This window comes from Capsella rubella, unplaced genomic scaffold (assembly GCF_000375325.1).
Source record: "Capsella rubella cultivar Monte Gargano unplaced genomic scaffold, Caprub1_0 scaffold_4, whole genome shotgun sequence".
In the NCBI taxonomy this organism is placed as follows: domain Eukaryota; kingdom Viridiplantae; phylum Streptophyta; class Magnoliopsida; order Brassicales; family Brassicaceae; genus Capsella; species Capsella rubella.
The window spans coordinates 12295132-12319669 of NW_006238920.1; the positions used below are offsets into that span (position 1 = coordinate 12295132).

Consider the following 24538-nt stretch of genomic DNA (forward strand, 5'->3'; position numbering starts at 1 on the left):
TGAATCGGGAACAACCATATATAGTCAATTACACTAAACGTACGTACGTGAAAGTATAGCATGTAAGGATCGGAGATACATAAATAAGAAATTATTCGCTCGTTATAATCAACAACGGTGATAACGCTATTTAGTGGGGAGCTAAGCTAGATGTAAAGCATACTCTTTCGAGAGTGGTAATGCATACCAAAACTTCTCAAGACAGATTGTTCCGAGTTGATCCACACTCTTCTTGTGTTCAGCTTTTTTTGTAACTCCTTTCCCCATATGTATTTTATTTTAATTGTAACGTTGAAATAAATAAATGAAACGGTTTCACTTTCATTAACTAGCGTCCCCCTCCGTCAAATCCAAAGCGATTTAAGAACGTGAGTGAGTGAAAGAACTGATTCCTTAACAACGAGTGACGGACGTACGTTATATAATATAACACATAAAAAGTAAATCAAATAAATAAATAAAAACAATCGAAATTCACATATTGCATGCATAATGCAAAACTTCAGTGTGAAATGTAGAAACTCGAATCCACAATCAATTGAGTGTTCTAAAATAATATATGGTCTGATGATAAACATACATCTCTAGTACGTATTCTTGAATCAATTGAAGTTGGTTTGATTATAATTAGAAAAATTAGAGATTACACTACAGATATTAACATTGACTCTTACCAGAAGATCCCATTTGAATCCCCTAATTAGAAAGAAGAAGAAACAAAGAAAAAGGTCTAAATTCGAATCAAATGGGAAACTGCATGGATTCACAGTTCAAATGAAACAAGAAACCAAAATCCATCAAAACGAAGACGCAATTACATATCTGCGGCGTTGTGTTCATCTGGATTGAATAGGCACATTTGTCTCTCACTACCACCGTCACATTACACGACTAGGGGTAGTGTCAAAGGAAGAAGAAGAGAGAAGATGAGGTGGATAACTAATGGCTAAGTAAACCAGCATTAGCATCAGCACCACCGGGATCCCCATCAATATCATCGGAGGCGGCGGAAGCGGTGGCAGAACGGCCGGAAGAACCGCCAATAGCACCATCACCACTCCGATCATGAACATTCCCTATGCTCCTTTAGTATAATTATATAAATCTTCTGTTCTTTCTATGTTCTTGCACATATATGTGTGTGCATATATATAGTCGCATATAAGGTTTTTGATAGAAGAAAAAAAAAGTCCGTAAATTGTATGTTTTGTTCGTTTTCCTTTTCTATGTGTGTGAGAGAGAAAGACGTTATATCTTACAGGTGAAGCTCATGCACTGAGCAACACTATTTGCTTATTCGCCCAATGGCTTAGGCAAAACCACCCTTTACCATTATTTTTATTTTATTTTTATTTTTAACCGGTTTAAATATATATATATATATATATCCTCTTCTCTAATTTTTCGTTAAAATATAATATATATTATAAATGACATTTATCTCCACACATTGTTAAAGAATAATAATAATAATTCCATACTATGTAATAATCAATTACCTTTCTCTTCTTTATAAATTTTATATATAGTGAAATCGGAATTTTGATAAAAGTAATAAAATTTTAAGAAAATGGAATCTAACGTTATATTGACAACGTAGGAAAATATATAACTTATATCTAAAGGTTGTTGCAAAAAATAAAAATAAAAATAAATAATAAATAAGAAACTAAACAAAATGTGGAGGAACGTAACGTTTGACATGGGTAGGCTAGAAACGTATTAACGTGGCGGCTTTAATTAATTTCCATAAATGTGATTTTAGATGACTGAAACCGTAAAGGAGGGTTGGTGAATTTAGAGGAGAGAGTTTTTGTGTTTGATGCTCTGAATCTGATTACCAATTCGTTTTTTCTTTTAAGTGTGTATTTATTTCAATCTTATTCCATATACATTTAACCCTATTTATTGCGATTGTTCATTTTTAGTTTTTTCTCAACGGCTAATCAAAATTCTATGTTTATTTATTTTCTCCTTTTAAGAGATGTGAAGTGTGATCTTTTTTTTTTCTTCAAACATAAAAGTTTTTTTTTGTTGGATCCTTTGCTGTTATTATAATGTAAGTATTAGAGGCTTGTATAGAGATGTAACAATATGATACAGTATATATTAAAGTAAAACTTGAAGAGTTTTGCTGGACTATAACAAAAAAATGTGGCTGGCAAAAAATAAAAATGATGAGTATTGAGTAGGAAGTTGAATTACATGATTCCTTAGATGAGGGAGAGGTCAGACTCAGAGGATGGAAAAGATTAAGACATTTCAGAGCTAGAAAACGAAACGATAATTATATAAGTCGTGGTACATATATTCAAAGAGAAGAATCAAGGTCGGTTTGATTCGGGCCTTAGAGGATAGCGAGACGAGCCATCAATAGAATATTTGATCATCCATATTTTGTACTCTTTGCAATACTTTTTTGTTTTTGTAAATAATTATAGTTTTTTTATAATTAAATAAATTTAGTTATTTCTTTAGTAAATACATTTACTATTTGATTATTGATAAATTTACAATATAATGCCCATATAAGAAAAGCTAAAAATTAGATAACGCATATTTTTGGCTGTAAAGAAGAAAAAGAAAAGACACTAATAAATACAAAAAAAAAAAGGAAAAGAACTCAAACGAAGAACAAAAGACGACACAGTATTTTTTAAAAAAATAAATATGTAAATGTAACACTTGGTACCCATAAGAGTTCCAGACGTTATAGAAGATACAACTTTCTATGCGAATTATAAGAGTTCCAAACATTTGACTTTCCATAATTCTATTAATAACATTTGAATTTTGTAAAACAAAAGCATATTACATTCCGTGTCTACTGTCTGGGGATTATATGATGAGTCACGTAATCATCACTTAACGTCGTTTCACAATCTAATTCCATCCCCAACCTTTTGTTTTCCTTTATTTTTCTCCAAATGTATCCCTAAGTTTATGATTTTGAGTCAATGGGAAAAGCCCTTAATCTCGTGACCAAGAAAATAAAGAGCAGAATTTGAAGACGTATGCGTTAGTTCTCATATGTATGTATAGGTGCAGTGGATCTGATTTTTGTGGACAAATTAAATGCCTTCTCGTATGCTTTTTGTTTTGTCGATAGATAGTGACTCTATATAATATAAAGCAAAGCGGTCACACTATTTTTCTTTAATCATTTAAGTATATATATAATTATTATTTTGTTCTATTTCTTACTTGAATTTGGTCAAATCTCCTTTTTTTTGTTTTGTACATTGTCTCGAATCTTACGCACACTATTTTCGCGGATAAATGATCGCATATATATTACATTACCTCACCGGACAAAAATTAGGATTATGGATCTTTTTTACTTGGAACAGTTGTCAGATCTAAATTTTGAGTGGTTAACACAACAACATCAATACAAAAATGTAGTCATTGAATTAATAATGATCAGAACCAACAATTTCGTGATTAAATTTGAAACTGATTTCCTTTTTGACATCCACTTGTTGGAAAATTGGAACGTAGTGTATGAATAGATGCATGCATGATATTTATGAAGTCAATACATCTTTCTTTTCGCAGAATTTACACAGTTCTTTGAGTTATATCATTAGACCGACGAACGATAATGCTCATCCCCAACCTATTTTTATATTTACGTCACAGAATCATAAGTTAGTGACTCTTTTTTCACCCGCCAGCCGTCGTGCCTACGTACAAGTCAAATCTATAAATCTATATATATTGTTTTTTCATTTCCTTTGCCCCAAAGAGAAAAAAAAAAGTTCTTCGTTCCAAAAACCATTGGCACAAAGACAAAATTAGGATTCAACGCAATTTGTACATGTTGTGGATCTTTTTGCGTGATGGATAGTAGTATATTGAAAGCTAAGGATAAACATTTACCTATTGATTGGCTTTACAAAGTGATACAGTTCACCCTAGCTGTATATATGTAGCTTAGAGTATAGACCACATAGTCAGTAGTACGTATGTATTATTATTGAGTGTATAGTTGAAAAATGGGACTATTTGGTCAGCACACTGATACACGTATAGAGAATGAGCGTGTTTCTTGGTTTTCTGGTTTTAGACTATTCATTTAAACAGTCGACGTTCAACTATCCAAATATATGACCTAAGTAAGAGATAGTAACAAAACAATCATACGTTTTGAAGAAACTTGGGAAAAAGGAAACGAAGGAGAGAATAGACTTAAGAAAGAAAAAAAAAGATGATAAAATCAGAAATGACTTTTTGACCATATTAAAAGAATCTAAGCTGTGTGTCGTCGATGGCTTGTGACCAGATGGCGCATCCACTTATAGTCTGTCTCTCGGACATCAAAGGACGATTCCCTTATTGTTTCCAATGTGTGTGGTCCACACCAGACCCAATGATAAATCTAGTTGTACAAACCAAAATTATTAATTAAACAAGTGATAGATGTAAGTAGTAAGATGATATAAAGTGTCCTTATTACATAATACATATTGTGGTGTTGCACCAGACTAGCTACTTGCAGTTATCTTAAGTTTATGGGTCATACTGTTAAATATTTCACATTACCTGTTCTATAAGAGGTTTTGGCTAAACCATGAGTATATTAAAATATATTTTTTTCTAAACAACAATTCTAATTTTTTTTTTAAATTTGAAAGAGTCTTTGAGATCTCCTTTTTGTCGAGAAGCCATTTTGGCATCTTGACCAGAACAGTCTGCCACTTCGTTACATTGGCGGGGAACCGGTTTGAAATGAATGCAATACATGCAAAGCGTTACGCCAAACGACATATGTCCTCAATCAAATTTGAAAACTGTGTTTGCTTTGGGACTAAAAGGTTTGTGAGCTCTTAGCATTCCATTTGTCCATCAGGATTAGAATTTGCGACACCATACACAATTGTATCGCATGAAAAAGATTCCAATCTTCCGCTTTCAAAATTGATGCAACGTCCTGTTATCATTTTGAGCTTCTAGATAGTTGTATATAGCTTAACAGGTATTATCCTTGCCGTTTATAATTTCAAGATTAGTTGAAGATGTATAGAATTTTTTTGGCTAAATACTTTGTATCCGAAATGATAAATAAAACACAAACTAGACATCGGATTACATACTTTTCATTATTTGTTGCTTGGTAAACTAATTTCAGTATTTAATTTCCTGAGAAAAAAAAAGTTCGGATTACAAAAATGAAAACTAGAGAGTCAAAAGGCAATATTATTCTACAAATTAAATACGTACGTATATTATCAAGAAGAGATAAACATAAACGTACGTACGTACGTATATTAATTATCAAAGAAGGTTTCTACAAATAAAACAAAATTCTTCTACAAATTAAAAAAGAAAAGAAAAAACGAATAGAAAAGCAAAAGAAAATCTAATAGCTCATAGAAAGTAATTAAAAACAATAAATATACACGAAATCCTTGAAAAATAAAACTCGGAGGAGATCTATCATCACATGACATGATCTTACTTGCACGAAACTTAAAGCCTTTGAGACACATACACATATCCACTAGCTTATACAACAGTTGCGTAATGCATATATGTATGTACATACGTACGTACGTACGGTGCGGGAGTCGCGGACTTCAGGCGGCTTCGAGAGATTCCACGGCGAGGCTGGGCTCGTTAGATGGAGAAAAGGCCAAGAAGACAAGGAGAACCATGAGGAGGAGAGGGAGGAGGAGGAGTGTCACCGGAGGCGGTGGGAGAGGCGGAAGGAACGGCGGAAGGATCAGAAGAAGGAGAGAGAGAAAGAGAAGAACTGCGACGGATCTTGCCGTGACCAAAGAACTTCCTCCGGACAAACCCATCGGTTTGGGTGTGACATCAAATCTAAGCCGTTGATCATGAACCCTCATTTTCCATTAGTATTTAAGTTTACCAACTAATATATTTTTTTAATGAAGAATATATAGAAATGTCTTAGATCCTTCTCTGCCTTTTGTGTCTGGCTCTGGTTTATATATAGTGGCAATTGGGAAAGTTGAAATGTCTATCTCTAAATATATGTAGAGGTGTATGTATTTATATCTTGTTCTACATATTTTGACATCCCAACAAGATTTTAATTTTTCTTAGATATTTCTTTTTTGTTTGAGCAAATTATTTTTCTTAGATAAAGGAAGTAAATACAAAATTTAATGAAAATACAAGTATGTATATTTTTTAAAATTATGTGGTTTTTAATTTTTTAATACTAGTAATTTGTTTTTATTTTCTCAAATATGTATCTAATGATTTATGACTATGTTGACAAAACATATAATATATTTTTTTAGTGGTTTGATTAGTGGTAATAGTATTACTGTTTTAACTTTTTTTTTTTTGTCGAAGAATGTGTATAAACACCCTATTATTGACCCTGTCCAAAGTAACAAAAGGGTCAAGTTAGAATAAACAAACAATAAAACCCCACTTGAGAAGAGTTAAAAAGACTAAATGAATAAAATCGGGAGTTAGATTTTGCAATTAGAAGTAGGAGGGATACAAGACAACAAATACATGTCAGGAAATGTGCAAAAAAGGGTAAAATTCCAAAGTGCCGGTTTCAGGTCACAGCTGTGAAACTGATATTATGTCTTGATTCAAGTAATCAAATAAACTAATCTCACACTACTCCTGAGTCCTGAGTCCTTTGCCTTTGTTTTCACTGATCTCTTTCGTCCTTTGCTTTGCTTCAACCATAATTGTTACCTCTTCTGTCTATAATGATTACTGTTTTGGCCTCTCTCTCTCTCTATTTTTCTTCGTTCATATTTAATCGAGTTAAATCATTATTATTATTACTAGTTGTACTGACTGAAACTTCTGGAAGAAGAATAAAAAAGCTTAAGAAAATAAGTATTTTACTGCAAGCAACGAGAGAAAAAGGGTAGATGCATGAACATGAACATCCCCCAAAGCTACTATTTTAGATGTTATAGGTAAGTTGACGGAGACCGGAGGCTGATGTACTTTTCTGTACATTGTTTTTGGAGTTCCCAATGAGGTCCTTTGTCTTAAATTCTCCCTCTTCAGATAATAATAATAATAATAATAATCACAATTAGACTTATTATTAAAATAAAACAGTGACTTATAGTATTTAAAATTAAAAATTCATACTAGTATTTAACTAAAATATATTGTAAAATAGAAGAAATTATAATGATAGGTAGTACTGTAGCAGGAACAACTGATTCGAATTAAATGGACAGGAAAAAAATACATATAGAGGGAATAAAAACTATATAACTAATTTTATTTAAGTGATAATATTTTAATATAATTTTACAACTAGCCAATTTTAATTCCCTTCAAAAAAAATTATGTATCGCACTACAAAGTTGATGATGGTTTAATAATGGTTTTAAATCTTCAGTGTGGCAATATAAAAAAAGATGATAAATATTAATGAAAAAAAAATAGAGCATTTGCTGAATTTAATGAGATAGTAAAGCAAGTTGGTGGTGCCAGCAACCAAAAAAAAAAAAAAAAAATCTAGAAATTATAATTCATCATACAAGTTTGAAATATGGAGGATGCATTGCACCTAACAGCACTGGTTTATATGCTTTCCCGTGGATTTGGCATTTCTTTGGTATTATTATTTGACAATTTGGTTGTTTTACAATATTTTTTTCTATTTTAAGTAGTTTCCTTTTTTATTTGGTCTGCTCGTTCTCAACTTGGTGGTTGTAAGGCTTTACAGCTTCGTTGATGCAGTCTACCCAGAGAAAAATTAAAAGTTATTATTCCCTTTTGCATGCCATTTTTGGTTATTAAAAAGACAAGTAAGGGTAAGATTAAGATGATTAAGATTAAGATTAAGATTAAGATTAAGAAAAAAGAAAAAGAAGACAAATATTTAATACTTAGTAAAACTGGGCCAAAATTATCTATCCAATTAAGGCCCAAAATCGATCATTCGCCTAATTTAAGATCAGGTTCTGAACTATTCTAATATCGTTGGGATGTGTATTTAAACAGTGAGTTTCATTCTACCAAAAAAAAAAAAACAGTGAGTTTCATCATCAATAAGTTGTGTGAATCAAAAGGTAACAAAAATGACTTCAGATCATTCCTTTGTTATAAAATTAAGATAATTAGTGTCCATATGTGTGATCTGTACACGCATATGCTCATAGAACATACATAGATAAATTCATAAATAGATGTTGCACACAACACATTTACTAGATGTACAAAAACTATCGCCATGGTTTCTCCATACGTGAATTTGTAGCCATTTTCTCTCCCTTGAAGGTTGTTAAATCTTCTGGCTTCAAGTCAAAGACTTGTATGCTTACTAAACCTTCTTGCGTATGCAGAATGTTCATATACTATTTATAAAGAACTTCGAGTTTTAAAGGGAGACAAGGAAAACGAACAAATGGCATCATTTATTATTGATCATTTACATGAATTGTCACATTTCTCGTACAAGAAACACAGCCTATCACTTAGCTCTTCGGAATTTAGCTTGCAACTATCCATCCGAAGATGCAAGGTATAAAAGAGTCGCTCTCCTTGAGACCTTGAAGAAGAAGCATCCACAATAACCAACCCATCTTCCTCTACACCGCTCAACACATTCCCAAACGAAAAATTGCCAGTCTCTAACGATGATATTTGAACCATCACTTCGGTCTCACCGAGCCTAGTCGCAGAAACTGCTGATCTATAACTTGTGACCCCTTTCTCTGGCTTACCATTTTGCTCGGTGTGAACGAGATCTCTTTGACCCGAGATTTGATACGACAGCTCTTCCTTCATCTTTATGAGCTTCTTAACTTGCTCTTGCAGCTCTGGTATGTACTTCAGTGCCTGTGAAACTGTTGCGGAAACACTTAACTTCTTCTGCAAGAAATTCACACAGAACATACATCGTTCAGTTTTCTTATATTAATATAGATAGGCCGATTTTGTGTATTTTTTTTTTTTCGTTTGCTTTAGAGAAACATAACAAATATAACTACTCTGATCAACATCGAAATAGCAAAAAGAACATGCATATATATAAGAAGCTGGTTTAAGAATTTGCACTAAAACATTTGATATTTTGAGTTATTTCAATGTTTAACGAGTAAATATTTATACGTTTCTTGTTTTTCTACAGAAGTTTATAAAAGAAGTAGAAAAATAATAAATCTGAAAACTAGCTAGTGGTTACCGATTGATTGCTAGGCGGAAGACGAGAACGAAGAGACGAGAACATTGAGTTGATCTTCTTGCGACGATCACGCTCGCTGGCGTTGTGATTAAGCTTCCTCATCACCACGGGATTGTCTAGTAATGTTCTATTTTTCTCCGGCAACACATTCTGATGAGCCACCGTCAAGTCCGGCAATGGAAAATCAAGAAACGCGTTCGTTAGGTCGTCGTTTTCGTAGAAGCTATGATCTCCGCAAGGCCAGCCGAAACTGGGAAATAATGAAGGGATAAGTGCACACATTTTTTAGAGTTTTAGATTAGAGTTAAAAGGCTCTCTATAAGCTGTTTCAGTTAGGATTATGCTGGTGAGGTAGTTGGATTATTTATGTCCCAATTTATATGTATACACACACACACGGATACAAGAAAAAATAAAATAAAGAAATATAACTCTGTGTTGTATAATATAAATGTATGTATTTATGTGTTGTAAATTAAAAAAATACATGAGGTCGAGAGTGGACGTGCGTTGACACGTGGTTGAACACTTTTTCCCCAAGCAGGAGCATGTCCCAACAATCACCTGTTGACCTACGGATTCATGCAATTTATAATTTATACCATAGTGTAGAGATATCACAATCTCTATTGTTTTCGTTTTTTTTGGGGGTGGGGGGGGGGGGGGGGGGGCGGAAGCTTAATGTTTTCATTGAAACGTAATAGTTCACATCAGTGTAACTGTTTGAGTGAAAATGTGAACTTAGTAAGTTATAAACCAGGAAATCTAAATATCTGTTTTCTGATGTGATTAAATATAGATTCGATATGATAAGCAAACTATTTAGCTAACAACGGTAACAGTTAAAGAAGAAAAAATATTATTTTTATAAATAGAGATACAGAGTTGGGGTATCCGTAAATTTCATACAATAACATTTTTTGACATATATAGAGAATGTATTATGATGTTTGTCTCAAAAAAAAATATATATATTATGATGATGCAGCTGGAAGAGAAAGAGACAGACACTGAGAGGTACACATGGAGACACGGGTTTGGTGGACGGGAACTACTCAGAAGCTCGTGCGGATCACGTGGAATAGTGACCCAGTAATCATATTTACAAACGCAGTGCGTGTATTGTTGTAATCTGTCTAATATATAACATTAATGACTTATTTAAGTATATTAACTAGAGTTTATATTGTGTATTGTTGTAATGGCTATCGTCGCTAAAGCTATTTTCTTATTAGGTCAACTCCGGTCATCTCGGTCAGGTCAAAAGCCTTAGATTCTATTCTATCCATGGACGGGATAAAATAGAGATGCTACTACTTGTGATTGTTTCTTTAGTTTTCTAGTTAGGTGGCCCTAGTTTATGTATACCAAATAACTAAATGGGCTTTTTTAAAGGATGTAATGTAAGATAATGGGCTGCATTCTTTTTGTTTTTAATGTTTGTGCGGTAGGACAATGACGACACCAAAATAAATGACTCAAAATTTACTCGCTTTTAATTTCGAATGTAAGTATGTATTTGTATCTCTAGAATGTGAACGATTTGTCAACAATTTGGAGCATACTGTTGATAGTTAGATTGATTAGGTTTCTCTATATTGTATTTGTCCACTGATTTTTCTTTTTCCTATGTATTTGTCTACTGATAGTTTGCAACTTTTGGTATTTTGTTCGTACTGTACAAAGACTTCTGTTCGGGTCAACAGTGATCACGAAGCTTTATTGATCACAGAAAACATCATTTTCTGTTTTTTTTTTTAAACACAAGCAACAACATAATACATACACATACTACAAAAGAGAAATCAAATATACAAAACTGCTCAGGAAACACAAAAGCTAAAACTGAAGCCTGAACATGTCTGAACCATTTCTCTCATATGCTTTACTTCAGACCTTCACTCCTATCCGTTGAGCAACCTGCAGTACCAACAAAAAAACACATTCCGCTTCAATTAACAATAATAAGTTTCAACTCTTTCTTGAGTAGAGGAAATCAGAGAGATTCGTTACCTGTTTAAAGGAAGTAACTTCACTTCCCCATAGCCAAGCGTCACAGCCCGCATCTCTAGCACCCCATACATCATTCCTACGGTCATCTCCTACATGAACCGCATCCTCAGGGTTCACTCCTAATAACTCACAAGCTTTTAAGAAGATAGTCGGGTTTGGTTTCTCTGCTTCAACCTGCAAAACAATTAACCAAAAACCTTTAGTACTGTATATACAAACTCACTCACAAAACATTTCAGATCATCAACAAAAAAACATAAGAAAAGAAATTTTATTACTTCTGCTGAAACAGCTACAGCATCAAACCAGTCTTCACATCTCAGTGCTCGTAGTAGGGGTCTTAAACGAGTATCAAAGTTGGACACAATGGCAACTTTTACACCGGCTCCTTTAATAGCCTTGAACACTTTCTCTGCATCTGGATCACATAACTTCCACGCCTGATAAAACAAATAGGATAAATAGATATCAAGAGATAGTTACAAACTTCAACGCGTTCATCAAGTATAATAGCTGTAAAACAGAGATCAAACATGTTCTGTAGTAAAATAGCTGTAAAGCTCTTCAAAGTACTGAGAATCCGAACAGCCTGTTGATGCAGTCACTATATACTGCCAGAAAGGTCTCGCATCATTTACATATCTGTAAACAAAGAATCAATGATCAAGAACACCACACATTTATTTAATCCCACAGATACTCAACCCTTTAGCTTCGGATAGTTGATAATTGATTGATACCTAAGGTGAGATCCGCCCCATGGCTTCTGATAAGCTCTTCTGTATCTAGTAAGTATCTCAGCCTCCGAGAACTCAACTCCATACTTCTCTCCAATATTCTTGTATATCTACAGATTCAAAAATCTCTAACACAAATCAGAATTCACACATTGAAACTTCCATTCTAATAATTATAGGAACAAGCAGAGATCATATAGTAAGCATCTCACATTTCCAACATGACAAAACTCAAAACAATAAGCATCAATCGCTTTCAAATTGATCAAACCGTACTCAGAACCAAACATCAATTCCACTAAATATATTCACATTATAGTAAAACCGTAAGCATTTGTGTAATGATTGAGTCAAGCAGAGATATATCAGACAGACCTGAGCAGTAGGTTGAGCGGGAACAAGGAGAGTACCAACAGCATCAACAAGCAAAGCCTTGTGCGTGATCTCACCATAGAGAGATCTCCTATAATCTTCGTACTCCTTCAAAACACTCCCCAATCCGTAAACCCCACCGGAATCATCCTCCGCCACGACAGCTGAAGATGATGAAGCAGAGGAGATCCAACGGCTGAGCAATGCTCCGGTTCTCGCCATCCGATTCGCACCCTGAGTGATCCCACCGGAGAAGAGAAGTGTCGTCGCCTTCCTGATTCGTAACGCCATCGTAGCTCTATGATGATTTTGCTCCCGTTGTCGTCTCGGGATTATAAACGCGATTAAAAGCAGAAGAAAGGCGTGTGCGGAGAGAATCTTTTACCCAAGAAAGATAATGTTATTACAATTATACCCTTTCGTATCATTATTATCCGCTTCGAGTTGTTTTTTCTTCTAATCCGTTAATCAGAGGAACTAATGATGTGGCATATTATTAGTGGCTACATCATTACAAGTTTTTATAACAACAAATAAAAGCCATGTTACTGTCTCTATCCCACATCAAATGATAGGGTTTGGAACGTTGGTTTTCAAAGTTCAGATCCAGATTAAAGTTATGTTCTTGACCAATCATAAAAAAAAAGTAGCCTTATTTTATCCTATAATATAATGTATGATTATACACAATTATTCATCCTTAAACAATACAGACTTCTACTTGTCTGATTGATGATATATTAATCTCTTTGAAACTTCAAAATTAGCCAATACAAGGAATTGACGCATACGATGATTATTATTCACATTTTTTAGTTTATGTTTGGGTATGTCGTCAGGTAGTCTTAGTGTTATATAACGACACAGACAATTATTATGTGGGAAAACGTTTAAGCTTTCATTTTGGATAAAAGTTAAATCATTCATAAGAGAAAAAGTAAGAAAATTGCTGTCCTGACCAATTATGTGCCATGCAAATTAATATAAGGATACAAATGACGAAACGGTCAATTTAGAGGGACCTCATAGACAAAATACGTGGCTTAGAAATTAACAAAACGGGCCTACATGTTTGACAAATATGGGCCACACGATTAAAGTGTATAATTTTAGGCCCCATTTAATGGATCATTTTGATTGACCATATTACTGACAAAGACCCAACTTATAGATAATGTATGTTCTCTGCTTTTTTCTTGTGGTTAATTTTCGTATAGAAGAAGAAGAACACACAAAGTCAGATTTGGGTTTAGTGTTTCTTTGAATTTTGAGGATATATCGGATCCTTTAAGGACCTTTAGACGTACTCTTATCTTCAATTGCTGACACAAGACCGTTTTCTACATATTTTTAGGGTTAGAAGACACTAGTTATTAGGGAGGCCGTTCATAGATTTTTATATATGTATGAAGCTTCGGAATTAACATTACTTGTTTGTTGATGATGATTTTGTGAAAGAAACCAAACAAGATTAAGATTTCAAATTGAGTTGATTTTCTTTTCTTTTTTCATAATAATACTATACGTACTTCTCAATAATTCTCGTTAGTTTCGGATATACAAATACGACATTGACATAGATGATAATTTTTATGATGTTTAAGATCTCATCATGATATATCAAAAGAAGATTAGAAAAGTCTGATGATGATAAGGAAAACATAATTGGACCCATTGTGGAGAAGGAGAATTTTGAGTGCCATTATATTGCACCAAATTTTGAGTGTCATTATATTGCACCAATGCTCAAAAAAGACGTAACGTCGTTCGTTTGATAAGTAATTACAAATCTAATAGTATTCGATATTTCTCAACTTTGTTTTCTTATGTTAAATGAAACCGGGTGCTTTCTGCTTTTACTAGCTTTTTATTTTTATTTTTATTTTTCTAATCAAGAAGTTCTACTTTAATTACCGGATCAATAACTTATGAATTAAGATTATCCGATTTCCTCTAAACTCTACAGCATAACTCTAGATTCGACCCGATTGAGCTAACTAACGACTCTACATTTGTTATTGTTTTTGACATATGATTAATTCTCCCATTACAGAATTCAACAGGGTCTGCAGTTTACAAAAGTTTTCTTTAGGAAACTTAAACGCTTATGTTTATGTGTTATTACGACTTGTTACAACTATATTGGTCTGCAATTTTAGTGGTGATGTGACCAGATGATAGATTACTAAATTTTGTTTAACTCATGCGAATATGCATGCAATGAATTAGAATTAAAAATAAAAGTAAAGATCTTGTGATGGAGCAAGTGTAGGTAGATCTGTCGGTCGTTGTTGTCCAATGTCTTCCGAAATATTGTGAATGCTTTCCAAAATCTTCAGTGTTGCTATTATAACAAATTTGTTAGTTGTTACACGTACGTAAGAATAATGGATAGATGCGTGATCACTGATCATAGTCAACAACTCCACATGATATGACTTCATCAAAATATCATAATGCGGAGGAGGGGGTCACGTCCGATTTTTTTTTTTTTTTTTGTAATTGTTTTAATTGATAAAAATTTCTCCGTAAAACAGTTCAGTCAATATTCTTTTACCACGAGAGACAACTATTTTGTAATTTTAATCACGCATCTAGAATACGGTCCACTCAAACGTATTGAAATGCTAGGATGATTGTGTTTTCTTTCCAGTCAAGTTTGTTTTTTTATTTAACCCTTTTCTAGTAGAAGGTAATTACAACAACATATCAATAGTTTTTGGAGCATAATTCATTTCAATTACTGTATATTGTATCAATCTTTTAAAGAAAATAACAATAAAAGGAAGATCAAGATCAGGGGTTCATCAAGGAAGGAAAAGTTAATGTAGTAACGTTTTATACCCACAAAAAAAAAGGATTAAAAAGAAAAGAAAAAAATATAGTAACGTTTTGTAATGAATATGGTGGCTTCGATGTGCTTAGATAATAATGGTCTGGTCCGGTTACTTCATCAGGCGAATTAATGTTGAATTTGGTCTAAGTAGTGGCATTTCAAGTTCCATCGTCTATACCATACCATACCAGTCCGGTCATATGTTTTCCTTCATTTAGATCAGTTTTAGTGATATTTCCAAAATAAGGAAGAGTTTGAATTGGGATTGTGCCATTGTTTTTGGAATGTATAGAAGCTAAACATTATCATTTCGAACGGTGAGTTTGAAGTCCAAGAGTAGGAACTTTGTGACTACTGTTGGACACGTGTAAGCACCATAGATTATGTAGAGAGCATGGCATTTACACATGGAATCACAGAGAAGAGTTTAGTGTTGAACCTTTCGATGCTTGAAATGGTTTTCAACGTTCAACTCTTTCGTTATGGGTCTTTGAATTGTTATTATTATTTTTTTTAATTAAGCAGTAACCGAGAAACAAAATTTATGTTAATGTATAGTGTTAATTTGAGTTTGATCCCAGACTATCTCAAGTCTTTTCTAGCCGATTAAACTAAACATATGATTATCTCTTTTTTGTTATCATTAACCTGTCAATATTTAAATATATTAAATTTAACAATTTCTTTTTGAAAATGAAATATTTTACTATTCAGTATACATTAATAGCGAATAAACAGAATCAGATTGTATAATTTGTATGTATAAATTTAAGAAGTTAGATAAGAAATTAATTATTAACTCTTTGTGTAGTATTTCTATGTGTTTACTTAAATTATAAAGATATACTATTAGCAGTGTGGAACATATATGTCCAATATAGCTGACAAAACAGCATCACTATCCGTTGAAGTTGTGAGTTTTATTTTATTTGTTGACTAGTGAGTAGTGACCAAAAAATCAATTATTCTTTTGTTGTGTTATTTATATTCGTGACATCGATTATATAAAAGTAAAACAATTTTATCCGTTTATGGTATTCAAATCTGATCTGACTATTTGCAAAATATGACAACTTAAGTTTTTTTTTTTTGTTTCCGAGCTACAGTGTCTGTTGTCCACAATGAAGAAACATATTTACCTTTAAGAAATGGAGACGGTGCAATTTTGCTAACATAAAACGTGAGTCGCGACACTATGATATATTTCCGATGTTAATTGGAAATGCTTGCAAGTATGCAATAAATATACTTGTTTTTTTCGTTTTTTCATCATCACATTTTACGGTGTTATATATTTCGAATTGCAAAATGCTTTCACAATTAGTAAAAAAGAGTAGTATTCGATATAATATAAATTGACAAAAGAGCTATAGATGTTAACATTATGAATTTTGAATAGAAAATATCCATCCTCCCGAAGCTTAACTAGACGAGAAAACTTGAAACATTTCATATAGCATCAAAGCTTCTATATAATCTTACTCGATCAGTTCATTAGACTCTACTTTCGCAAAACCAAAAAACCAAAGTTTAATTTAGACTCTACTCCATCATAATATATGATATATTTATTAATTTTTCTATAAAACGTTTAAAAAATCCATAAATATGTCATTTATCTTCCCCCACACAACATAATTGACTGGTTTCTTGTCACCAAGTTTTGCTGGCCAACTATAAATAGATGTGCTATGCTCATACAGTCTTCACTAAAAAAAAAGTCATATCCTCAACAAACCGAACAAGCTAGCTAAGTGTTCTATTCTGTGTAACTAAAACAAAACATGAGAACCTTCAAGTCTCTCGCTCTCTTGGCTTTGCTCTTTTGTCTCTCCCTCGCTGTTTTTGCGGATACATCAACCGATGCCACACATGGTAATATGTTTATGTACAAATATATATCTTATACCATTGTACGTACTCTTTCGCATAATAATGACCGAATATATAATCCATGGTGTATAAACTGTATATCACAGGTGTAGCTACGGATGAAGTGAAGCGAAGTGCTGAAGCAACCGATGTCATAGACCCCCAGCAAGGCAGGCGTGGGGGTGGGGGTGGTGGTGGTTATTGTCAGTACGGGTGTTGCGGTGGGTGGTGGAATGGACGGTGCAGATACTGTTGCAGACGATCCCAAGCTGTGGAGCCCGAGGCTTTCGAGCCCGAGGCTGTTGAGGCCAACGTTGTTGACCCTCAACAGGGTTTCGGTGGCGGCGGCAGGCGTGGGGGTGGGGGTGGTGGTGGTGGTTATTGTCAGTACGGATGTTGCGGTGGGTGGTGGAATGGACGGTGCAGATACTGTTGCAGACGACCCCAAGCTGTGGAGCCCGAGGCCGAGGCTGTTGAGGCCAACGTTGTTGACCCTCAACAGGGTTTCGGTGGCGGCGGCCGGCGTGGTGGTGGTGGTGGTGGGCGACGTGGTGGTGGTTGTTGGTATGGATGCTGCGGGTGGTGGCATGGACGGTGCAGCTACTGTTGCAGAAGTCAAGCTGAGGCCAACGAAGTTATGGAAACTGTTGAGTCCCAGCCGATGGCCACGGAAGGAGAGAATAAGAAGGAAGAATCTAAGCCATGATTTGGCGTGTAACACAAACTCTATGTTTGTATGCATGCAATGCATGGTTAATCACTATAACTACGTATGTCAAAATAAAAGAGAAAATAGTGCCTAATCTCTAAGAAGGTACCTTGAGCTCAATAAATAAAAACCGCATCTAGGTTCGTATAATATGTATTTTGTTATGTAGTTGTTTTCTCGTGGATGTTATAAATAATATCAACTGTTCTAATATCAATAATGGATATTATAAGTACTTCCTTTTGCGTTAATTATGATCAAGCATGTAGCTAGAGCTCAATTTGAAACTATGTCGACTTAGAAATATAGAATCCTAAAATTTTACGAAATAATAACAAGTGCTTGTACTATAAAATCATGAGTTAAATTAAAGGGCATAACTTGTGACTATGTATGAATTATTATTATGATGCTAGTCAAATTTTATACATGCCAGCGAAAGGAGTATTTACCGATCCAACCCAAAGAGTTGCATCTTTTTCCTCCACCTCACTGATAGACATCCACTTATTCCCATTTTTACCCTCGAAAACTTCTGAAATTACGCCACTACCCTCGCTCAACCTCACGGCCATGCCGTTCCCTTTGTACTTGACCCAGTATGAATGGACCTTCATCCAGTCCACAGGCAGGCCCAAAGCGGCGCGTCCTAACCACGCGTTCGACATGGCGAACTTTGTCAGCTTCGAGTGTTTTGTGTTCAAACCTACCCAGTATCCGCCACGTGGACTCCTCTTAATGTTGTCGGGAAACCCAGGGAGCCTCTCCGCGAAAAACTCGTAGTTACCGCGCGATTCAGGAGTCGTCGTGGAAGACGTGTCGTTGAGCCAGTAACGTAGGATCCGACATGTGGCTGTCTCGACGACGAGAATGTAATCACCGTTTTGGCTTAGAACGACGCCGTTGGCAAACGCTAGGTTGCTTAAGAGAGTGGTCACTTGTTTCGTATTTGGGTCGTACTTCATTAGTCTACCGGTTTTGTCTCCACTCATCATCGCCCCTATATAATTCCTGATATATTTTAAAATCAACAGAAAACGCTCTTAATAAGTATTTCTAATAATTTAAGATGATGATCAACTTTAGCAGAAAAAAAAAAACTTTATCAGAAAATAATATACCTCCGTTGATAAACCGAACTACTGTCGGTAAAGTAGACAACTCCGGTACGTGGATCGATATCCAAACTGTTGGTAAATCGGAGAGGCTCATCCAGCTCGCGTGTGGCTAGACCTCCTTCTGGGCCAACTTTTAGAAGGCCCATATAAGCATCAGCGATATAGAGGTCACCAGTCGATTTGTCAAAGGCAAGGCCCAAAGGTCGTCCGCACACGTGCTCAGTTCGTTGGTGCTCGTGCGGTCCCTCGCAACCTTCTCTGCATGCATTGAAGAATCAAAGTCATAAATTGCCAATGAAGTGTTTGTTATCCTCATCACCATTAGAAACGATCTCGGCTATTAAAATTAGTTCAGACCTTGAGGTTAAATGACAGCTTTATCTGTCATATATAATGTAATTTTTCAAACAACATTTCTAATTTATCTTTTACTCGAAGCTAATCATTTTTAAACTTATTCAAGTCACATCACCATATTAATTTGGTGTTAACTATATATATATAGACATATTTGTATTTATTTTAAAATATATTTTAACCTATGTGAAATGTGTCAGAATTGTATTTGCTAGCAAATTTGGACCACCAAATTGTCAAAAACACATTGCTTATTTTCTGTAACAAAAAAGAAAAGAAAAAAGAGAGGTAGTTTACTCATTAGTAAACGATGCATTATGATTATATTATTTTGTCACTATTTCTTTACCTGTCAGCATTTAATTTACATTTCTTGGAAACAAACTAGAACGTTTCACCAATACGCATGGAAGATATATTCATAGAAAAGAGAAAACCAAAGAGTTACATCTATATATAAAAGCACATGCAATGGAGTTTTAGAATCCCCCAAAATGGGAACTTCACATGCATGCCCAAATTACAAGATTGTGAATGAGAAAGAAGTTTTTGTCTGCAGATTTATAAACAATAACCAAGTTGACCACGTGAAAGTTGAAGTACATAAGCAGAAACAAAAGAAGTACCATTCATCATTCATCATTGGTCGGGAATGATAACTAACTGTAATAAATTAATTTTAAGTAAATTCCTTCATTGTTAGAAATACAAAAGAGCGAAGAAGGTACGCAAATCTTATCATTTTACACAAAAGGAGGTAACTATTTTGTACTTCTGATAATCAAACAAGTCAATAATTTTGATGGGACAGAAGAAGTTGGTGGATACAATTGAAGGAGTTAAAACCACACAATATAAACGACGAAACAAAAAATATCCAAATGATATGTAACAAACAAAAAAGAGAGAGAAAGAGAGAGTTAGTCGTACCTTGTTGAGGTGGTGACGGCGAAATCGATCCAACGGCTGTCATTAGCTAGCCACTTAACAATTCGACCGTCAGATAAACCGGTGTAAGGACCATCGCCGGAGATATCGAAAACAAAACTCTCCGGTCCGGAAGCTCCAGTGGTCGGGATAAGACGGAAATCAGGCAAATGGACAGACATCATAGACTCTCCATGTTTTGGACTCTCGCCTGAAAAATCGGTGAGGCTAAAGAGAAGAACGAATGATATCGCCACCAACAAGAAGAGGAGCTTCACCATTCTTATGTTTTCGTTTTATGTCTTTCTTTGTTGTGTGGTAAAGAGTTAATTCTTATATATATATATATATCTATATAAGGTGTCAGAAATAATAAATAGAATTTCCAATACATGTCGAATTCGTGTCAATGTGCACTCCTTTGGGATTTGTGGATCTGTAATTCTTTTTTTCTTTTTTCATGTTTATTTTTTTCTCTGTTGAAAGATATCATTCTTAATATAATTAACTCTTCTAACTAGGTGCAACGAAACATTTCATTAGGCATGTTTTACATGTAAATAGTATGATTTGCTTGCAAACGGCGGAAATTGAGGGAACACTTCATTGTTTTGGGACTATATCTTCTCGACACTCTGTTTTTATTTATTTCCCAAAATCAGTTTTACAAATTTAGGTAAAGTGTAATTGTTATTCAACCACATAATTTATGGAAAAGTATATTTTGCTTTGCAGAAAAAAAAAATCGAAAGTTTTGTTATGAGAATTGAGAAAACGTAAAAATTTAGAATTTTTTTAAACAAGACTATAATATAAATGGTTTTGTTTGAATTGCGATAGAAAAAATAAATAAATGTTTTTGTTTGATTATACATTAAAAATTTGACATGTAGCAAATAATAAAATTAAGTTTTTGGTTTGAATGTATAGAGAGTACATATGTATAAAGGATGAAACATTTACATTTTTAACCACAAAAATAACAGACAAAAGAAGTTAGAGGAAATGAATTGACAGGAGAAGAGGGCAGTGGGCAGCAGAAGCAACTGCGTGAGCCCCACTCGGCAACCTATTCGTTCTTTTGCCTTCTGACCATTTTTTTTTTTGATAATTTTAGGAATTTTCTGTGAAATGCCTCCAAAAACATCAGAACCAATTACAGGAAGAAATCTAAAAAAGAAGTGTGAACTCCTGTTTACAAATATCCCACTCTAATTCTACCTTAAGTACCATTCATGTTTGGTGCATGCTTGGTGGACTGCGCAGGCCGGTCAGTAGACAGTAGACTCACCAATTCCGAATTTCTTGTAAAGTTTCTTATTATTATTATTTTTTTAAGAAAGTGACATTCATATATATAAGTTCTGTTTGAGGTATTTTTTAAAAAGCATATCTAACCGGATACAGCAAATACTTCAAAATTAAAATGTTTAATTATCATCAAACCACACACATACAGAAAGTGTTATTATAAGAGAAAGATCCACTAATTACGCCACAAACTGATAAACTTAAATATTGTAATTTTGCTGGTTTATATCATTGACGGTCCAGAACCCAAACCGAAGGAAGAAACACAGACCCAAACCAGAGCCTACCCATCTTTTTCTTGAACCTTGCTTTATAAACTTCATATTCTTCCCTTCACTATCCTCAAGAATCTCCATATAATCAGCGACAGCGTGAGGCTTTCCTCCTTCGAAAAGAAAAACCAACAGCTCCATCTTTAACGTCTTCACGAAGAGTTTTGGATCATGGAAAACCTAGAAAATGGATTTTTCTTGGAATACAAGGCAACCTAGAAATCCCCTGTCTCAGTTCTTCTAATGTTATCAGCATAGCCAGGGAGCTTCACGAATAATGTCACGCGCGGCTCCCTGATTTTAGCCCCTTACCCATAACCCAATATCGATGCACAAGTTGCGTTGGAACCTCACATGAAAGCACGAACGAACCATCTTTGCTTAAGGCAAGACCATTCGGGAAATGAAGACGGGACCGTCCATTGCAACTTTGGCCTCTTTCAAGTTTCATCCTATTGTCGTATCGAACCGCTTGCCCGTCTTTTCCCACATATTAAAGTAACAGTTTCGGTATATTCCCACATTTTTGGTTATTATTGTTTATATTTTTCAAATAAACCACAATCTTAAGTGCAATTCAACCATTTTTCAAATTATCTCTGTTTTTTTTTATTTCCTTTTCTTTTTATAATTGTGAGAATCTCACTTTGCTAAAAGCAAAAAAGTTAATCTCACTTCGGAAAATACAAAAACAGGACTTGTATTTTTATTTTGTTAGACGGTTTTTGTTTTAAAATTTATTATGCGGATACTACATTGTTTTCACTTTATAACGTGTCTCTCTCTGTCTTATGTTTCTTTTTAGAACTGATTCTGTTTGAGGTGGAAAGAAAAATAGTCTGCTTCATCTTTCGGAAGGCAAATTCCAATATGTCGTACGTTTCTTTTCTTACCGGTTAAAACAACCATTAGAAAGATCAAAGATGTTGTCTTGAAAACCTATTTACAACAACCCACAAGATTATAAGTTTGCGATAAGTAGTTAACCATACCCATGTTTCACTGACTAATGCATCAAACTCCTCACACATAACTTGTCTTTCAATCCAGATCCTTCGTCACTAGAAAAACTATCATTGGTTCGCTAAAGGTAGATTCTGAGAAGGATGCAGTGAGTGAGAGCTCGGTTTAGAAATTATATTTTTGGCTCGTGTTTGCATTGGTGGGTGTTAACTGTAATGTTGGTGACGGTGGGATTACGTGGTCTAGGGGGTGATGGTGCAGTTTCAGGTAATAAAGTTTAGAAGACTATATATAGTTTCGAAATTTCTAGGACTAGAGATAGTCTAAGCTTTATTTGCTGTTCAATCAAGAAATTAATAACACCAAAAAGGAAAATAGAAGATGAATCCGTATCTTTTATATGTGAATCCAATTTAGCCCAATAACATGTAAAGATCGGTCCAACAATCACGCTTAATATTTTTAAATTGCGTATATACCATATATTATCCCAGTGTCCATTACAAGTTTTAGTTACGATTAAAAAACATAATTTTATGAATATCATGTCAACGATTATTAGTATTTATTAAGTAATCAGTTTGTTAAGTGTCGTATTTGCATTATTTTCAGCATATATTCCTTGTTAATATATTTTTATATAATATACTTATATGCAGTTTTGAATTTAAAAAATGTTACAAAAATTGTCGTCACATAGTGTACTTGTTTATTTGTTTGTTATACATGCGTCACAGAAATTGGATAGTTCGGCAAGATAGGATTTATATTGCTGCTCCTTCGAGAGATTTGGTACTAGACCCATAATAATAAAACAATTCTAAACCACCAAAAATACATATATAATATAATTAATTGTGGCGTTAGAAAGGAGTATAATGCGAGCGCTTTAATCAAATGGAGATCTTTTTGTTGGTAGAGTTACACGAACATAATCATATAATCTTTATTTATTATATTATATGAGACATAACATAAAATATAAAGATTTGGTGTGTAATATCGCCTTTTCGTTGGCCTTGTGTTCTATCGGAGGGGCACTGGCCATTTACCATGCATGTATATTATGACCTAACATCGATTGTAAGGGCGTTTCAAAATTCCGTTTCGTATTTTCTATTTACGGAATAAAGACTAATGATGAAATAATCTTGGGGACATGTAAAATAAGAACATTGGTTACATTTTCAACTTAATAAAATGAACTTTTGTTCCCATATTTACACATCAAAGAGTTAAGTATATAAACATATAACTAACCGTTCATCGCTATTGTCAAATGCACAAAAATTAATGACAAAACTATTACTTGATTGTACATCATAAGTAAATATGTAGTCGTTTTTGTGTTTATTTATTTTAAGGAAACACAAACTATCACTCAAATTTTTTAAAAAATATAAAGAGAACTATCACCCACCCTTGTTTTATACAAACTGCTAATACAAACTATACGTCAAATACTTAATAAATCCATGTGCAATAATAGTATCTATCCATCAACAAGTCATCTACATAAGTCGAGAGAGCCAAAACTGAAATTGCAAGGTTGTAATGTATGCTGGAGGAGGCAAATCAATGTATGTCCGATGAAGAGACAACTCAATCCTTTCTTTCGATAAGATTGAATCGTAACTTCTACTCCACTGGCTATTGCGATTGCGTCCGCTTGGCTTTGAAATTGTATGATTATTTTTCCCAAACATACACACAAAATTTATCTAGTTTGCTTCATACTGTTGATTCTTTATGAGTGAAAATATCTGCAAGAATCAATACGAATTATGATTTCTAGAAAATTGTGTGTGTGTGTGTGTTTTTTTTATTACTATACTACAAATAGATTTTGCGCGATTGATCAATTAAGGATCGTCTCATTCTTATGATATATTCTTGAGATGATATT

The 24538-nt window shown here is 34.0% G+C and overlaps 5 protein-coding genes across 5 annotated transcripts; 1 reads left to right on the top strand and 4 right to left on the bottom strand.

Moving 5' to 3' along the window:
• Positions 1-5242: 5242 nt before the first annotated feature.
• Positions 5243-5959, bottom strand: LOC111831127 (protein ORGAN SIZE RELATED 1). Its single transcript, XM_023784688.1, has one exon. The coding sequence runs from the start codon at positions 5850-5852 to the stop codon at positions 5580-5582; it is 273 nt and encodes a 90-aa protein (XP_023640456.1). The 5' UTR covers positions 5853-5959; the 3' UTR covers positions 5243-5579.
• Positions 5960-8353: 2394 nt separating this feature from the next.
• On the bottom strand, positions 8354-9480 carry LOC17890054 (transcription factor bHLH100). The gene is made up of 2 exons (XM_006294828.2): positions 9146-9480; positions 8354-8832 (listed from the first exon to the last, which is right to left on the bottom strand). Exons 1-2 carry the CDS (start codon positions 9425-9427, stop codon positions 8386-8388), a joined length of 729 nt encoding a protein of 242 aa, XP_006294890.1. The 5' UTR covers positions 9428-9480; the 3' UTR covers positions 8354-8385.
• Positions 9481-10836: 1356 nt separating this feature from the next.
• Positions 10837-12584, bottom strand: LOC17888538 (haloacid dehalogenase-like hydrolase domain-containing protein 3). Its single transcript, XM_006294613.2, has 6 exons — positions 12271-12584; positions 11899-12005; positions 11692-11800; positions 11437-11598; positions 11159-11332; positions 10837-11065 (listed from the first exon to the last, which is right to left on the bottom strand). Exons 1-6 carry the CDS (start codon positions 12556-12558, stop codon positions 11036-11038), a joined length of 870 nt encoding a protein of 289 aa, XP_006294675.2. The 5' UTR covers positions 12559-12584; the 3' UTR covers positions 10837-11035.
• Positions 12585-16812: 4228 nt separating this feature from the next.
• On the top strand, positions 16813-17681 carry LOC17887718 (late embryogenesis abundant protein M17). Its single transcript, XM_023784650.1, has 2 exons — positions 16813-16978; positions 17089-17681. The coding sequence occupies exons 1-2, from the start codon at positions 16888-16890 to the stop codon at positions 17679-17681; spliced, it is 684 nt and encodes a 227-aa protein (XP_023640418.1). The 5' UTR covers positions 16813-16887.
• Positions 17682-18046: 365 nt separating this feature from the next.
• Positions 18047-20433, bottom strand: LOC17890354 (protein STRICTOSIDINE SYNTHASE-LIKE 2). Its single transcript, XM_006294374.2, has 3 exons — positions 20090-20433; positions 18806-19060; positions 18047-18695 (listed from the first exon to the last, which is right to left on the bottom strand). Exons 1-3 carry the CDS (start codon positions 20365-20367, stop codon positions 18101-18103), a joined length of 1128 nt encoding a protein of 375 aa, XP_006294436.1. The 5' UTR covers positions 20368-20433; the 3' UTR covers positions 18047-18100.
• Between the last annotated feature and the right edge of the window lie 4105 nt (positions 20434-24538).

Coding starts and splice junctions, on each gene's coding strand:
- LOC17890354 (XM_006294374.2), bottom strand. CDS start 20,367: ATGGTGAAGCTCCTCTTCTTGTTGGTGGCGATATCATTCGTTCTTCTC. Junction 19,061..20,089: donor GCCGTCACCACCTCAACAAG/GTACGACTAACT, acceptor CAATGCATGCAG/AGAAGGTTGCGAGGGACCGC. Junction 18,696..18,805: donor AGTTCGGTTTATCAACGGAG/GTATATTATTTT, acceptor AAAATATATCAG/GAATTATATAGGGGCGATGA.
- LOC111831127 (XM_023784688.1), bottom strand. CDS start 5,852: ATGAGGGTTCATGATCAACGGCTTAGATTTGATGTCACACCCAAACCG.
- LOC17887718 (XM_023784650.1), top strand. CDS start 16,888: ATGAGAACCTTCAAGTCTCTCGCTCTCTTGGCTTTGCTCTTTTGTCTC. Junction 16,979..17,088: donor ATCAACCGATGCCACACATG/GTAATATGTTTA, acceptor TCACAGGTGTAG/CTACGGATGAAGTGAAGCGA.
- LOC17888538 (XM_006294613.2), bottom strand. CDS start 12,558: ATGGCGTTACGAATCAGGAAGGCGACGACACTTCTCTTCTCCGGTGGG. Junction 11,333..11,436: donor CTGTAGCTGTTTCAGCAGAA/GTAATAAAATTT, acceptor ATTGTTTTGCAG/GTTGAAGCAGAGAAACCAAA. Junction 11,066..11,158: donor AAGTTACTTCCTTTAAACAG/GTAACGAATCTC, acceptor TTGGTACTGCAG/GTTGCTCAACGGATAGGAGT.
- LOC17890054 (XM_006294828.2), bottom strand. CDS start 9,427: ATGTGTGCACTTATCCCTTCATTATTTCCCAGTTTCGGCTGGCCTTGC. Junction 8,833..9,145: donor TTCCGCCTAGCAATCAATCG/GTAACCACTAGC, acceptor AATTTCTTGCAG/AAGAAGTTAAGTGTTTCCGC.